Here is a 16,154-nt window from a genome sequence, read left to right as displayed (position 1 = left end):
GTGTGTGTGTGTGTGTGTGTGATATCAACATGTTATATCGATATATTAATTGGACATTGATTTCTGCAAAGTAGCTATGTTCCGAGGAACAAGAACATCAATACTGAATATTTACAAAAGTGCAAAAGTTTATAAAACGTCGACTACTATACGGCAAACTCTTCTAACCATATTTTTTAATAACTTTTTACTTCTACAATCGGAAATAGCTTTAACGACGCAAAGCTAGTGTAACATAGTTTTCTAACTATCTAACTATCTGTATTAATTCGACTCGTATTGTTTCGTTACAATTTATAGGAAATCAAACTTTTAGTATTTCGGAAGCAGTTAACTGGCAGAACATTGAAATTCCTTACATAAAAGTTTGAATGCCAATTAATTAAATCATTTTTCTATTAATTCGCTATATGTTTTCGGTTAACTAAAAATTTATTTTATTATTGATATTTTTATTCTTTATTTTATAAAATTTATTGTAGCAAAAATAATATATATACGTATAGCCTATTGAATTAAATTTATTTTTTATATCAGATATGTTAAATTAGCTTGAACGTTTTTGAAGATGCACAGTTAAGTGATACTAACTGATACCAGTAAAATGTAAATTTTATGTATCGTCAAAATTATTAATGTATAATTTGTTTTTTCTACCAAAATTTTTTAATCAATAAGATAGATTTCTTTTAAAGTTACTTATTTTATTCACTGGATTATAAAAAATCAAACTTCTAACATAATAGAATTATGTTAAAACAATTTTTTAGATTACATATATTTATATATAAATATCAAACGCATTGCACTAAACATGCAATATAACCCTTAAAAATAAAGAGATTAACATAAAAAATGTAGTTAATCTCTTTATTTTTAAAGGTTATTGCATTGTTTAATTTAGAAAATTAGAATTATGTTCTCAGGAAGAAAGCATTTTTATAATTATAATAATCTTTCTCTATATTACTTTTTTTGCGTTATACTTTAATAAAATTATTTTAGAATCAATTATTACGTCAATCTCGTAATACGTAATAATATTTTGAAACAGAAACGACAGTTTTGCGAAATAATGTCGTAAAATGTAAGTGGGGCAATGAAAATAAAAACGTATTTGTTCAGAAATTTTATTTATTACGTATACTAGCCGACTACTATGCATGCGTTGGAGCATTCGGATACAGAGAATTCGCTGCAGATCCAAAGTCCATCGTTAAGTGTTTTCACAATAACAGCAGTGTCACTTCCATTATTACTCGTAAGTTGTTTTTTTCTTCTAGAGAATGTGTTGTTACTTCGTTTCCCATGATCGAGTCTTTTAAATTATAATATGTTACGTTATGTGTATAACTTGATAGATCTCAGCCAGACGAAACGCATCGCTCGAAAAAAATTTATGATTCGATGATTTGTGTCATATTTGCAAAAATTCAAATTTATATTTTAAATGTAATTAAATGTAATTAAATATGTCAGTAAATAGTTTCTTAACAAATTGCCATATTGTAGAAGTTAAACAAATCTTTTTATATAAATCTCTTTATTGTTCAGATCTGTGTGTTGATTTTCAAATAAACAAAACAAACATACGTGGCACACATAACGATATAATTTTACATCAAATCATACAATTCTCAGCAAGCATTTTGAGTAAGTAATTATTGCAATTAGAAGAAAACAATTTAAGATTATCGTACCGCTTTAATTAACATTTTTATATGTTTTGCAGAAAATTAATAGTAAAATAATAAACCAAGTATTTTGTTTTTTTATTATTTTTACTTAATAATTTTAAAAATTCTCAATTGTTCAAATTCGCGGAAAAATTTTTGTCCGGCTCAGTGTGTCTCGCAACCACGATTTAATTTTAGTCATTTTTTTTGCGCATGTGTATATATAGATTTTTTATTTATATATTTATGTACAAGAGGCGAACGTCCCGAAACGACGCACGGTGCAACGCGGGGATAAGTTTATTCGCAGCAAAAATGGAAAGCATAAGAATTAGATGTGCAATATTCCTTCAGCTTTCATTTCATACAATTTTCGAAGGACATATATTGTAGTTTATAACAATCGCCCAACGAGACACCGATGCCGTCGTAGATGCCTTGCATAGACGTATCCGTTACTAAAGTATAATATATCTTATCGAACTAGAACTTATATCGATATATTGCACATTTGACAACAGTTACGTTTCTCCTTAAGTACTTGGATATAGGAAGTCTTCGCTAATAAATTTTTGACTTGCACCCCGCCCCCCCCCCCCCTCTCTCTCTCTCTCTCACTCTCTCTCTCTCACTTTGTTTAACGCGTACACATCTACATGCATATACTATCTCTCTTTATCTCACATATACACATGATTTTAACACAATCGAATCAACTTTCAATGGTTGCATATTATTTTAAACTTGTAAATCTTGAGGGCATTTTTTATATGTGTACCGTAAAAGTCTTCGTTTTTCTTCGATGTGTAATCATATATTTTGTAATCTTGCAATGCATTCCACAATTTCTTTTTCTTTCTTTTATGCTTTTATTTTTTATGCTTTGCGTTGTTCAACATTCGTTGCAGGTTAATATTCTGAAGACAAAAAATCTTCAAGTTTCTCACACTCTTCATTCGATTTCTTTTTTTTCGCATATACACACATGCATACAGGTGCGCACGCATTTACACCTGCGCACACACGCATACGCTCACACACAAAACACATGCGTACAGACACACAATCGTGCTATTAAAAGCAATTATACTCTAATTAGGTAGTTCCGTTTGCTCTCGATCTGCCAGTCCATTAAATTAATCGACCGGACTGATTAATTAAGCCTTGTTCATCGTCGACTTTTTTCCGGAAAAATCTTTCTTTATAAGTATTCGTTCTTGCATTCGTCAACGACAGGATTCCCTGATCGATAATCTTTTATTGTTTATTGTTATACAGATCATCAGTAGGCTATTATTTCGTTGATGAGATTTAAGCTTAATAATTAATTTCATTGTTTATTCCGCGGTATTTTCCAATCTCATTTTGTTTCTTTTTTCAAAACACAACATGGAGACACCACTTTCGTCATTGTACGTCAAGTCGTTGCGGAGGATTATGTAAATCCGTATCGATCTATAGGTCTGCTTGATTGCTGCGCGAGACATGCAAACTTGTATAAAGCAAATCAGGCGCTCAATTTGTCGGTTTATCACGCTTCGTTGTAATTATATAATAATATATATAATATATATATATATATATATATATATATATATTATATATATATATTATACATATATATCTCGTGGGTATCTTCGAGCTTTACGATTAACACTGCATCGCAATTAATTGCAGTCACAAAAATTTAGAACTGTGCTTGAATGATGACGCGAGGAACGTAGAACATTAGAATCGTGACGGAACAATCCGAGATCTTTCACCATGAGAAATTTGTTCAATCGACGTCATTGTTGCAGTCTGGCTGCGATATTAATCATAGAAGTGATCTCAGAAAGATTCTTATATATTTCGAGAGGACCGATCTTCGCCGAGATATTCATTAAAAAAATATCACTGATTTTGAAATCGGTGTTGCCGATTCATCTACGACAGTCCTCCAGGCAGGACAGGATTCCGCATCATCAGCAAAAATATCGGACACGGAACTATCAGAAAAAGAGTTTGTATTTTCGCGATTAAACAGAAGTATGTAGCGTGCTTGACTGCGGTGCCGACGGATACGATCCACTTGGAGGCGTTGATGTTGGTTGCAGACTCAATTGCAATTGATGCTGCTGTGCTTTCGCCCTCAAGCAGGCAATACTTTCGTTTCTGAGTTGTTCCGTATCCTGCACGACACCTGTAAACACGATAACACATATCATTGTATCCATGTCTATAGTACTTTGCAAAGTGTGTCGATAGTCTTGAAATAGTTTTAAAATAGATAGATTTTGAAATTTTTAAGTTTTCATAGAATAGACACTTTTTGTAAATTTTCTTATTTTATTTTATTATATATTACATAAAATTATGTTTCTTTTTATCACGTTTTAAAATTTTATTTATAATAAGAAAAAGTGTTAATAAAACTTTTTATTAGTAATAAATATCTATTATAAACTCTAAGAAAGATATGTTCGCAGAAAGATATGTCAAAATTTTTATGTAAACTCCTTTTATGTAAACTGTGGTTTGTAAATTCTATTATTACCAACATATTGCAACGTAACTTTTATTTTAAAGTATTTTATTACATAAAATTTCTATATAAATCTGTCGCGTATTTGTTATTTAAGTAAACTAGGACTTACTAGTAGATGACGAAGGTCCCATACCATCCTGACTCTCCTGTCCACTCTCCGAACTGGTTGGTCCTCCTTGATGGTGATTATGATGGGGACTGCTTCCGCTTCCGTTTTGATCATTGCCGCTGTCCTCTCCGCCAGATTTGAGATGCTCTGCTGCCTCGAGCGATTTCCGATGCATCCCTACAGGTCCACAGTCAATCAGTTCTTGATTATATTCGAAATCTTGGTTAAAGCTGCTTGTCTTAGATGATTGAGCTGATAAAAACCAACAGAAAAAATATTCGGAATTTGTCCCGCCGCTTTAGCTTAAGTGATCTTATCGGAACAAAAAAGTAGATGTTATCCGGTGTTTGATAATAATAGAATAAAATTTGCTTTAATCAAATATGAAAATATAGTTCAGAATTATTTAATGTCTAGTTTTGTCTACAAAGATAATTAATAAATTAAAAAGTTTAAAAATAGAAATTTCTTATACGCGTAAACATTACGTTATTTCTATATTTTTACAGATATATTTTCTTAGACATTAAATAATCGATTTTTTTTGGTAGTACCAAGTCATCATTGTTAATGCAATCTTATGGATAAGATTGCATTAGATTTCAGTCTTATAGATAAGAGAGAGAAAGAGAAAGAGAGAGAGAGAGAGAGAAAGAGAGAGAAAGGAAGAGAAAGAGAAAGAGGGAGAGAGAGAGAGAGACAGAGAGAGAAACTTGGATGTAATTATAATAAGATAAATTGTTGAGTTTCCGTCCCGATAATAAAATAATTTTAGATTCAAGTTTAAAAAAATGGTATATATGTATATACACATGTTGTATACTTAACTTGTCAAAGTTATTAATTTAAGATTTTTATTAAAGATGTTTTCTCTTACCTAATAACCATGGTGCAACGGATTCATTTTCCTTGGCACTTCTTAAAATCGTTTCCGGAAGTGGTAAGGAATGTCGGACCATCGCTCCATATAGACCATATTCTGCCATTATGGTACTTCTGCCCCAACATTTCTCTGTCTTGCGCCATTTTGCTCTCCGATTTTGAAACCAAACCTGAAAAAAATTGATAGTTAAGAAAATAATTTTTTATGTTATGTGACAAAGAACGTAAAATTACGTCGTAAATGACAACAAATTTTATCATTAATATCTTAATTAAGAGTTTATATTTACAAGAACAATATATAAACAACAAAGTGATTAAAATTTCTGATTAATTTTATATGTGTGTACGTGTGTGCACTACAGTTAAAAAATATTTATACATTAGTGTTCTAGCTTATACTATCACCCTTAGTTAGAATATTATATAATTATTCTAAATGATCAGTTACTTCATCCAATTAGCACTTGCACGACACGCGCCACAATGCTGTTCTAGAGTTAATTATCATGCCTAAACGACCTCGTCGAAAAATGCTATCCCATTTTTTATGCTCTTTAGACTACTTGTTAGCAATCCCGCTTATTCGACCTCCTATGGTGAAGACGCGTGTCGCGTTCTCCAACACACTTCCATGTAATGGACTATCGTTTTCAAAGAATAATAAGTATTACTTTATTTGACAAATATACATTTGTTTAACAGATTATATATATATATATATATATATATATATATATATATATATATGATGTAGTTCCACGTTCCACACAGGATGTTATTTAAAAAACTGGATACATCCATTCGTTTCGCAAGCGCATGTACGCCTAGCAGAAGCGGGTGACCGGAGGCTAGGGCGTGGACCAATTTACAGCAACAATGCCAAAGTCACCGACAGAATTGGTGCGTAATTTGAATGAATAGGAACGCGTCGCCCTGTCAATTTGACCTGCCACCCCAAAATTATCTTCCGCTTAGATTTCAACGAACACGTTTTTTACGATTTACACACAAATATATCGATGCAAACCAACGCGTTAGTCACTTTTCTTTAAAAAAATTTGGATATCAATTTGTACTACATATATTCTAACTTTTAACAAAAAAACATTTAGTATTATTTTTTCTATAACAATAAATAAAAGAAATCAGATAAAATATATTAGCTACATCAAATTCGTAAACGAACAGATCATACACCTTTTCATCTCTTCATTGAAACATGATAACATTGGTACTGCCGCACTGAAAAGCAAGAGGGTGTTTAATAAGAGTTGGGAGATATTCAACACACACGTGCATACACGCGCACAAAATTTGCCTTGATATTTGAACGTAAGCCAAGAAAGCTATGAAACATCAGCTAAGATGCTAGGTAATCAAAGAGGAAGAGGAAGAGAAAGAGAACAGAGAGAGAGAGAGAGAAAAGCCCAAAGATAGAGAATCAGGATTCAATATCTCATTATCGGTCGATCTCAAATTGAAGTCACCGGTGGGAAGTAACAAGATCTCCAATTATCCTTAGGACAGAGAGTGTCACCCTATCTTATCATTTATATATATACATATATATTATATATATATATATATATATATATATATATAATATATATACATATATACAATATATATCATGCTTTTGCGCGGATCTTAAAGAAAAGAAACGAACACAACACTGGACAATTTTTAATTTTGCATCTCTTCCGCCATCACTCTATTTTGTGCGATATGATTAATAAGATTTTTCCGATTCCTTAAAACTCTTTCTGAAATCTAATAATCGCTATTGCAAAGTTGTTAAGAAATATGATACTAATGAGCACTATTGTTAGGTTGCAGCAAAAGTTTATGAGGTAAAGTTTGGTAAAACATTTGACAGATTAATAAATAATTACTACAATAACAAATAATTTTACGTCTTATTTGTTAAATAAGAATAATCGTCTTCTGCTACTTTTCAAAAAATTTTTTCTATTTAAAAGATAAGTTTGTCTAACTCTGACAGATAATCGCGGTCTCTGTGTCCCTCCGTGAAAATCCTCTCAGAATGTTTTGCCCTTCTTACTTTTCCTAATATCTCCTCCATTATGTTTTCTGTTAGTCGGTACTCTCTCTTTATCTCCATTTCCATTCTCATCCTCTTGTTTTGGTCCAATAGTCAGTCGCCAGTCTGATCGATGATACGCCAACAGGCAGTACTGCGCATGGCCGACTAAATACAAACTCGCTCCTTATTATACCGGGTGTGCCAATAAAGGAAGTATGGAAGAGGAGAAGGAGGAGGAGGAGGAGGAGGAAAAGGAGAAGAAGATGGAGGTGGTGGCAAGACAGGAAAGGAGAAAGGAAAGGAGAATGCCGAGAGAGAGAAGAGAGAGAGAGAGAGAGCATTCTGTCAGAGTTCCTCGCTTCTTTGAACCAAGGCGATCATATAAAGGATCCTCTTCTACCGCGTCTTGCTGCTACCGCTGCTTCAGCAATGCAGCCCCGTTGCACCCCTTTCTTATACCCCGCTACTACTCTAACTCAGCAGCGTCCTGTGATATATACCAGCAGATGCCAAAGGATAATCCGGATACCCGATTTCCAATCCCGATGCTGCGAAACGACACCTTCACACAGCATCATCGATCCTCCTTTACGGACTTGGTCGACAATGCTTTTCAATGCGACTTTTCTCCTCTGTTCCCAGCGTCGGCATGTCTTGATGCATTCATTGTTACGTTTCTCGTAGATATATTTGATATATATTGGATGTTTATTGCTTTGGATGTTCATCTACATCTATCGTACGATTTATAATGAAAAACGGCATTCTTCTATGCCGTTTGCAAACTTTAAATTTAGATTACTCTCTATATGCATTATACTGTTTGAAAAGTCTCTAATGAGCGATATATGCAAAAATCAAAAAAGAAATAACATGATCGCGCGAGAATGCAATAATTTAGTTTATAGTGCAATTATGTGATGAAACATAGATTAGTGAAATAAACTCATAATATAATAATAATTATGATACTGACATATATAATATGCAATACTAATGATGAATACATACTGAAATAGTATGCATTCGATATTAATCTTTTCTTAAAAATAACGGCAATTTCTATTAAATAAAAGATTATCATTTTCATGTGTAGAATACATATAAAAGGGAATGACAGGTTTAAATAAAACCTAAAATAATACATAGTCTAAAAAAGAAAAGGATAGAATTGCACGTGCGTATACAGGTACTAATAGAATGATAATAGCGATATGCAGTGAAATCTCATTACTTGTGGTAACGTGATATTATGCACAGGAAAGATGACTCCAATGTGGCTGTTGCGTAAGCGCAATATCGGAGGATATAATGAAATACCTAAATAATTTACGGCTATATAATTTTCGTGTTATTATTAGCGCTGCGTTATCGAACTGTGCGCGAATGTGTAAATGGTCATTACATAGTTCCGCAAAATTACCACCGATTCCTGGTATATTGTAACATCAAATAGAAGGAATTTCTCCTCGCCACAATGAAATGGTACATTGCAAATAAATCATAAATGTCATAATTTATTAGGAAAAATCATTAAATCGCAAATTAAGTATGACAACTTTACTTATAGAGATGTTGAGTGACAGAAATAAATTTTTTTTACTCTTGCCTATTGTTTCAGGTGCTACTTGGTTTAGAGACACTACGGTTTATCAAATATTCTTTATGACAAATGACGCACGTTTTTATAAAATTTAAAAACACACATGGCAACTCTCTATTCATACATGAGACCCTAAGAAAGTGATGTGATTTTTTTAATAGTTTCCTATTTCTTGCAATACTTTTCTTTTATAAAACCTTCCGCAATGCGGGAAGAAACGTATTGGCCGTATTACATCAACTCTCTGATTGCGTTTATTACAAAGATACAATATTGATAAAGTAGATAATTTAATGATAATTAAATGCATCGCGATAGCTGCATAGAAAACTTGTTTAATATTTCAAGATTTTTTTCAACTTTTACATGTTAATATATACATACATATAGGGAAATATCCAATAAAATAAATGCAACGATGAAATACAACAAGAGATTGCAGAGAGACTGCAAATTCGCACGTGGATTCCCACAATTCCGACAATCCCCGTGATCGGGGGTTGTGCGTAAGCCAATTAATCTTGGCAAATAAGCGAGGGAGGAGGAATTATCCCTCGGAAACGCATGACTTATTTGCCGCATAATACGTGCGTAAGAGACTGGCCTAGTAGTTTGGTCCCTTCTTTGAGCATCGGCTGGTAATAAATAGTTAAGTCGCGAACGGATCGTCGCGGGGACCCCATGCTGCGAAACGGCACGCGTCAGGACATCATTACGTGAGACACTTGCCAAGCCACCCAAGGGTGGCCCGGAGAGAGGGATGTACGCGTTAGCCTCGGCGGGCGTCGATAAGCAGAAAATAATTCAGACGAACGGACGCATTAACAAGTGAACTCGGACTCGATCGCACATTGAATTGAACAAAAATTGAAACCGCGATAAATTATAGCGCCCGAGTCGCGCCGCGCGCCGGACCGACCACGGCGGAGTGTTGTAGATTGCGGATTAAGATGTGTAGAATAGTCACGATAAGGCCACCTTTACGATTAAAGTTGTTAAAGTTGAATTTCTTACATTTTAAATTGTATAACAATCACATAATTCCAAACTGCTTGCTATCTACACTTTCGACATTTTTATCTAATTGACACGTATTCGCGATGTATCTTCTCGTTATTGAATTTCCTCCTTGGTACATATTGGATTGGTTACACCAGCGTGCTTTCATATTCTCGATTTTCACCACGCAGACTCAGTTTCGATAGCATTTCATCGGCGGCGTGGGCGTGGCAAAACTTGGGTCCATGCTTCTAACTTAATTCGGTTAGGCGAGATTTATATCTGCTACTGGCAGTATTCCCTTGTTCAAAGTCGTCGTCGGCGCGCGTATCTCTCTCCCCCCGACTTCGCGACAATTCCCCACCGATTCACCGTGTTTTCCTCCGAGCACGAGCCGAGTTTATTAGAATTTATAAGCGGTCCTGCTGACAGTAGCGCAACGCCCAAACTACCGGATATTCCGCGACTCGCGTTCCCGATTTTCGCATTGAGAACCCTTATTTATTTGCCACCCGTTACGCCAACTTCGGCCAGGCTCAGTGGATACTCCGCGATGTGCATTATTGGTCAATTTTTGGGGTGAAACGCGCCCATCCGGAAATCATCGCTTTGTTTGTCGGTGGTTTTACGACCGCGGCAGCGAGTCTTCGTCCTAAAAATCACTAAAGAATTCATGCTGCTTCTGCGAGAATGAGTTGAAAGATTGTCATTGTTTGACTAAACAGTCGCAAAAACTATTACCTGCAAGTGGTCTTAAACTAAGCATTATAGATTCTGTCGTACAACTGTGTGAATATACATAGAAATTGATTACAGTTGTAAAATTATCAATTTCTTTTATTTTACCAAGTGAGATTTTCTGCAAAGAGAACTTTTTTGCAAATATTAGGTTGGCCAATAAGTCCGTGCGGTTATTTATAAGTAACATTTATAAGTAAAAAATCGCACGGACTTATTGGCCAACCTAATAGTTATTATATTTTCTAATTATCTTGTGTATATATGAGTGAGTGAGTGAGTGAGTGAGTGAGTGTGTGTGTGTGTGTGTGTGTGTGTGTGTGTGTGTGTGTATGGGTGGGTAGGTGGGTGTAAGTGTGTGGGTGTGGGTGTGTGTGTAGGTGTATGGACTATTCAAATATATCTTAATACAATTTATTACAAACAGATATCCCTTTAGTCTTATTGCACTTAAAGAGAAATGATTGGCACGTTTAATGATCAATTGTGTGAAAGACATAAAAAACTGTACGATGCATTTATTTGAAATATTCCATTTTCCATTTATGTCATAAACATGCAAAACACGTGCGTTTACTTCCGTCGCTCCGGATTGTCAGCCAAGGGGTCGCCTATTAATATAAATAATAAATGATCGCATTAGAAGGGTGGATGCCACTTGTCACCGTCGCGCTAAACACGTAAAAGTCGAAAGGGCACCCTTCACGAAGATCATTTAATCATTTCGACGACGAACGATAGAAAATTCATGATCCCGACGTCACTGGCGGCCGCAACCCTATTACGGGGGTTGCTTGGTCCATGGTGTATTGGACGCGCGAGGGTGATGATGCCCTGGCTTTATGTATAATACGAGTGATAGTGCGCTGGTGTAAGCATCTAGATATTTTGGCCACTTCGTCATGGGAATGCTTACGCGTTGAATCACGCACATTCACACGCACATTCTCTAATTCGCTTTTAATTTGATTCTCCGACAAGCATTCGACTTCGCCGACACGGCATCGTAAAATCTCATTTACTTTTGCGTGAATGAAATACACAATAGTATTTAGATCTCTAATGTGGAGATCAAAATAGGAATGCTCAGTGTATAATGTGTATACAAATATATATTATATATTTAACATAATGTCCACAAAAAATAACATTATTTTTTGTAGACATATATGAATTATAATGAAATCTTTATTTTATTTGAAATTTGTCGTAAATATAAATATAGCCTGTATCGGACTCTATATGACAATTAAGTAAATTTAATAACAATAAAGCGTATATTTAATATTTGTATATAATTTGAAAATGTAAACTGGAACTGTATAAAGAGAGATTAACTTCTCTATTTTTGTGCTTTAAAAATAAAAGTCCATCATCTGGTAGCACTTAAAAAAGATATGTATCATATATATCTAGATATATATCAGTTTGATGACAAAAAATATGTAGAAGATATAAATGTAGTAATTTCGAAAGAGAGAGAGAGAGAGAGGTGTTACAAATTATGAATTAAATATATTTAAACATTGAGAATTTTACTTATTACGATAAAATGTAGGATGAACAAAATATCTTTCAGAAAAAGATATATTTGTTTTTAAATATTAACAAATTATTAAATGTCCTCCAATTTATAAAACAAAAATTTCCAGACTTATGCACACCAATATTTTTATTGGTTAAAGTAAAATTATTATTATCATAAATCGGAATTGTTACGCAACAAATTTTATTACAGTTTACTGTAATAAAATTATTATGTATAATTTCAGTGTACAATTTTATACGCTTTTCTAATTAAATAAAATTTTTATCATTATAAGTCCATGTCTTTTATAAAATAATATATGCTAAACACACATTCACGCACCGATTAATATATTACATAAATTATGGAAATTGTGCAATTGAAACATTATTTATCATTAATGTATGCTGAAAAATTATGTGTCACTATTGTGCTGTAAGAGACACAAGTAGATCATCGTGTATAGATTTGCATGAAAAAGCTAATTACTTTATTAAAGAAAAGAAAAGCTACGAATAAAAAAAAACTTGAAGACAAATGATATTTAAGCCAAAAAATGCACAAATAAAGATTAGAAAAAGAAATATACACACCTTTCGATGTGTTATTTTTTCGAGTGCATCCACTGCTCGTGCAACACAAAGATCTTTGCGCGATGAAATCGGATTGTAGGAAAGGCAAGAAAAAGAATCTTTTCGTCAATTTTTAGACGTTAATTTTTAAGAGCTGTTTCTGTGCACGTGTTCGTCACCGTGAGTGAGACTCATCTGAGGATACTATATTTTCAAGTATTTAATGCATTCGTTGCTCTGTCACCCTACGATATCATGCACGTTCATAGACGCACACTCGCATGCATACACAGACATACGCGCACCGACCACGCATTCGTTGCAGACGTGCAAAAGAAATCAATAATCGGTCAGCGGCACCGAAAAATTCTCCCTGGATTGTTATGCGTGAAAAAACGTGCGTCTTAATTTGCGAAATATTGAACATATACGTCAAAGATTCGTTAGCTTTTTTAAATTGTGTTTCTCAAATCTATATATGTATATAAAGACAATGTCCTGACTGACTGACTGACTAAGCTAGTTGTAAATAAAAGAAAACTAACTTTTTGTATTTAAGAAAAATTAAAGAAATTAAATAAAGATTTCCTAAGTATGACTCTTATGCATTGAGTATATAATACTTAAAATTTGTTTATAGGCATTGTCAGTTGACACATACACATATAGTTAGTTGTACAACAGGTATTTTTTACATATTCGCGATGATTTTAATCAACAATCTTCGTTAAGAACAAAAAGATATTTTTATATTTATAAGCTAGGAGAGACGTGAAATTTTTTTTTCTTTTTGACATATGTAGAAAGAATATTGATACATTTACGCTGTTTTTCAGTTTTTTATCCAAATCAAAAGTAACATTATGCATATGAAATGTACAATTTATAATTATAAGGAAATTGCTATTATCATTTAAAAGTTCTCATTCCAAAGGCCTAAAAAGAAAATAAAGAAACGGAACTCTTCATAATCGGTTTCTGCAAGTTCGAAATAGTCACGCCATATGATCATCGAGCCGTTATATACATATATCCAACTCGGAAGATTTTCATAATCCCTTAAGAACGGTCCGATAAGAAAATATTTATTTTACTCAGTCGGAAATAGCTAATTTGAGAGGTCTCAGTATTATTTACTCAGCGTTAGTCCCAGAGATGTTGACGTCTTCTCTAGATACTCAGGTTCGAGTCCTTATGAAATTCTTAACCAGGATATCCACCTGTCACGGCTCGCATCCATGAACAAAAAATTTTCTATCCAAAAATAGAGAGACTTTCAGTATTCATCCGTTTGCAGTAAAATAATAAGTAATTTTAATCACGGCCAATTATTTACAATTATAGTAACTGTAAACAGTTTGGCAATAAAGATTCCTTTTTAGAGTCAAATTTTTTATTTAAAAAACTATATAATTTGTGTTAATAATATCACAAAATGATATAAATAATAATTTCTGCAAAATAATTATATGGACAGATATGTAGTAAGATCTTTTTAATCTACAGATTATGTTTATTTGCTCCAAACACTGTACTTAATATTTTATTTCTTAACTAACATTTACGTCTATTTATTTCAATTTTTCTATGTTTGTAGTATATTATAAAATTATACCTTGCTATTTTTATTATTCGACTATCACATATGCTTATTCAATTACATTTTTTAAATTTTTTATACTGTGTATCGCTATGTATTAAATCTATATTTCTAATACACGTATAATCAATTTTTACATAGGTATTTATAAATTAATAGGTATTTCTAAGAAACACTTGGTTGATATACAATTTATTTAATTTCTTTTTTTAAAGAAAGTTCTTTGACGTTAATAAATTAGCAACCAACGACTTTGTTCCCTTAAAAATTAATAATGTAACAATTAGCTATCTCTAAAAAAAAAGTGCATACCGTTGATGAAATTAAACAATCAGTAAATACAACACTAAGTTTTTTCAATTATATATATTATATATAATATTTCACATTTTCTGTCCTGTGCAGAGTAGCAAAATGATAAATAATTGAATTGATGACAGTTTTCCGTTATAAGCAAGAGATTGAATAAGATTGACTAAAAAAATTAATACTTTTTATTTTTTTAATTTTTTGCTAAGTGTCACAATCGTAACGAAATAACTGGAACGGAAGACTTCCGCACTAGTGAAATTGTCCCGTGCTCATTCAGTAATTTGACAGTAGGTCAATTTCTGAATGCGGCCAAGTGTTATTACTTAATGAAATTAATGCTTTCGGATACATTAACCTGATGTCTGGATAGAGATTAATTAGTTATGCTTATGAACTTTACAAATTGCTGGTCATCATATTATGTTCTGAATATATAAAGATATAATTATATATATATGGAAGCCTGCTGTAATAAACATTTTTTACATAAAGTAAGAAACGAAATAATTTTAATAGATATAGAAAATAAAAATATATAATTTATATGATATTGTAATAAGGTAAGAGAGGTCAGATAATAAGGTGAGAGTAAAATAAATGGCATTCTATACGCATTATATTGCGCGCACATTGTAATTTTAAACAATATCTCTGCTATAATACTAAATTGTGCCAACACTAAATTATGCATTACTAAATATATGTAAAATAACATTTAAGTAAATAATGTAGTCAAAACGCTCGCCTCGTTTAAATTGATCGCATAAAACGGTTTAAAAATCATTTGATCGAATATCAACAGAACAGAAAGTATCGTTGGTGTCGTTGGAACATTCTGCAAAGCTTGTTTTACGTATGTTGAACATCGTTTTTATTAATCTAATTATAATGGAATTACTAGCTTTGTTATCATAATTTGTCAGTGTGTGACCGCTGTACCAGAACTAGAATACCGAAGAAAAGCAATCGTAATAACCTCCTGTAGCGAGGTTAATCGAAATGTCTTCAACAGACTGCCATACTGGCTTTTTATATTTGCATGGGCTAAAATATTTTTATGTACTAAATATCATTCTGTAGAATAAAATATAAAACATACATATGTTTGCACAGTAAAAAATCGTGCGTCCAAATGTTAAAATTTTCTTGTGTTACCAAGATTTGACTATTATTTCAATGTAAAATTAACATACAACAGCTATGTTATTATTTTCGTAACATTTTCATGTGTTATATTAATGTCAACGTGATAACTTAACACTTTATGTATGTCATTTAGAAATTGAATATTATTTTGAGTTATTTTAACATAATTATTTCAAAAAATCAACACGCCTTAAAGTTATTTTAACATAAACAAAAGTTAAAGTAAATCTTCAAATAATCGTAAACTTTGACATACAAAATAATCAAATTTACTACAATCAAATGTTTAAAACAACATTTCTCTTAAGTTGAAATAACTATCGTTTATTCAAATATGTTATATCGACATTTTTTACAAGTTATTTTTACATTATACTTAAAGTTAAAAGAACAAATATAAATGTAAAATATAGTG

The 16,154-nt window shown here is 32.4% G+C and overlaps 1 protein-coding gene across 4 annotated transcripts in view; it reads right to left on the bottom strand.

The window, feature by feature from the left end:
* Positions 1-1,730: 1,730 nt before the first annotated feature.
* Positions 1,731-16,154, bottom strand: part of LOC112467675 (visual system homeobox 2-like) — a 55,376-nt gene continuing 40,952 nt past the window's right edge. For 2 of the 4 annotated variants that reach the window (XM_025036399.1, XM_025036406.1), the window contains exons 5-7: positions 5,190-5,364; positions 4,313-4,489; positions 1,731-3,858 (exon numbers count right to left, since the gene is read on the bottom strand). In XM_025036399.1, the coding sequence (XP_024892167.1) occupies positions 3,695-3,858; positions 4,313-4,489; positions 5,190-5,364 (516 nt within the window). In that variant the 3' untranslated portion in view covers positions 1,731-3,694. Of the gene's footprint in view, positions 3,859-4,312; positions 4,565-5,189; positions 5,365-16,154 lie in introns of all 4 variants that reach the window. The other 2 variants (XM_025036392.1, XM_025036383.1) reach the window with 1 other exon arrangement.

Source organism: Temnothorax curvispinosus, unplaced genomic scaffold (genome assembly GCF_003070985.1).
Source record: "Temnothorax curvispinosus isolate PA1 unplaced genomic scaffold, ASM307098v1 QBEX01001663.1, whole genome shotgun sequence".
NCBI lineage: Eukaryota > Metazoa > Arthropoda > Insecta > Hymenoptera > Formicidae > Temnothorax > Temnothorax curvispinosus.
Note: the sequence above shows the minus strand (reverse complement) of the source record. Positions and strands in the feature narration are given on the sequence as shown.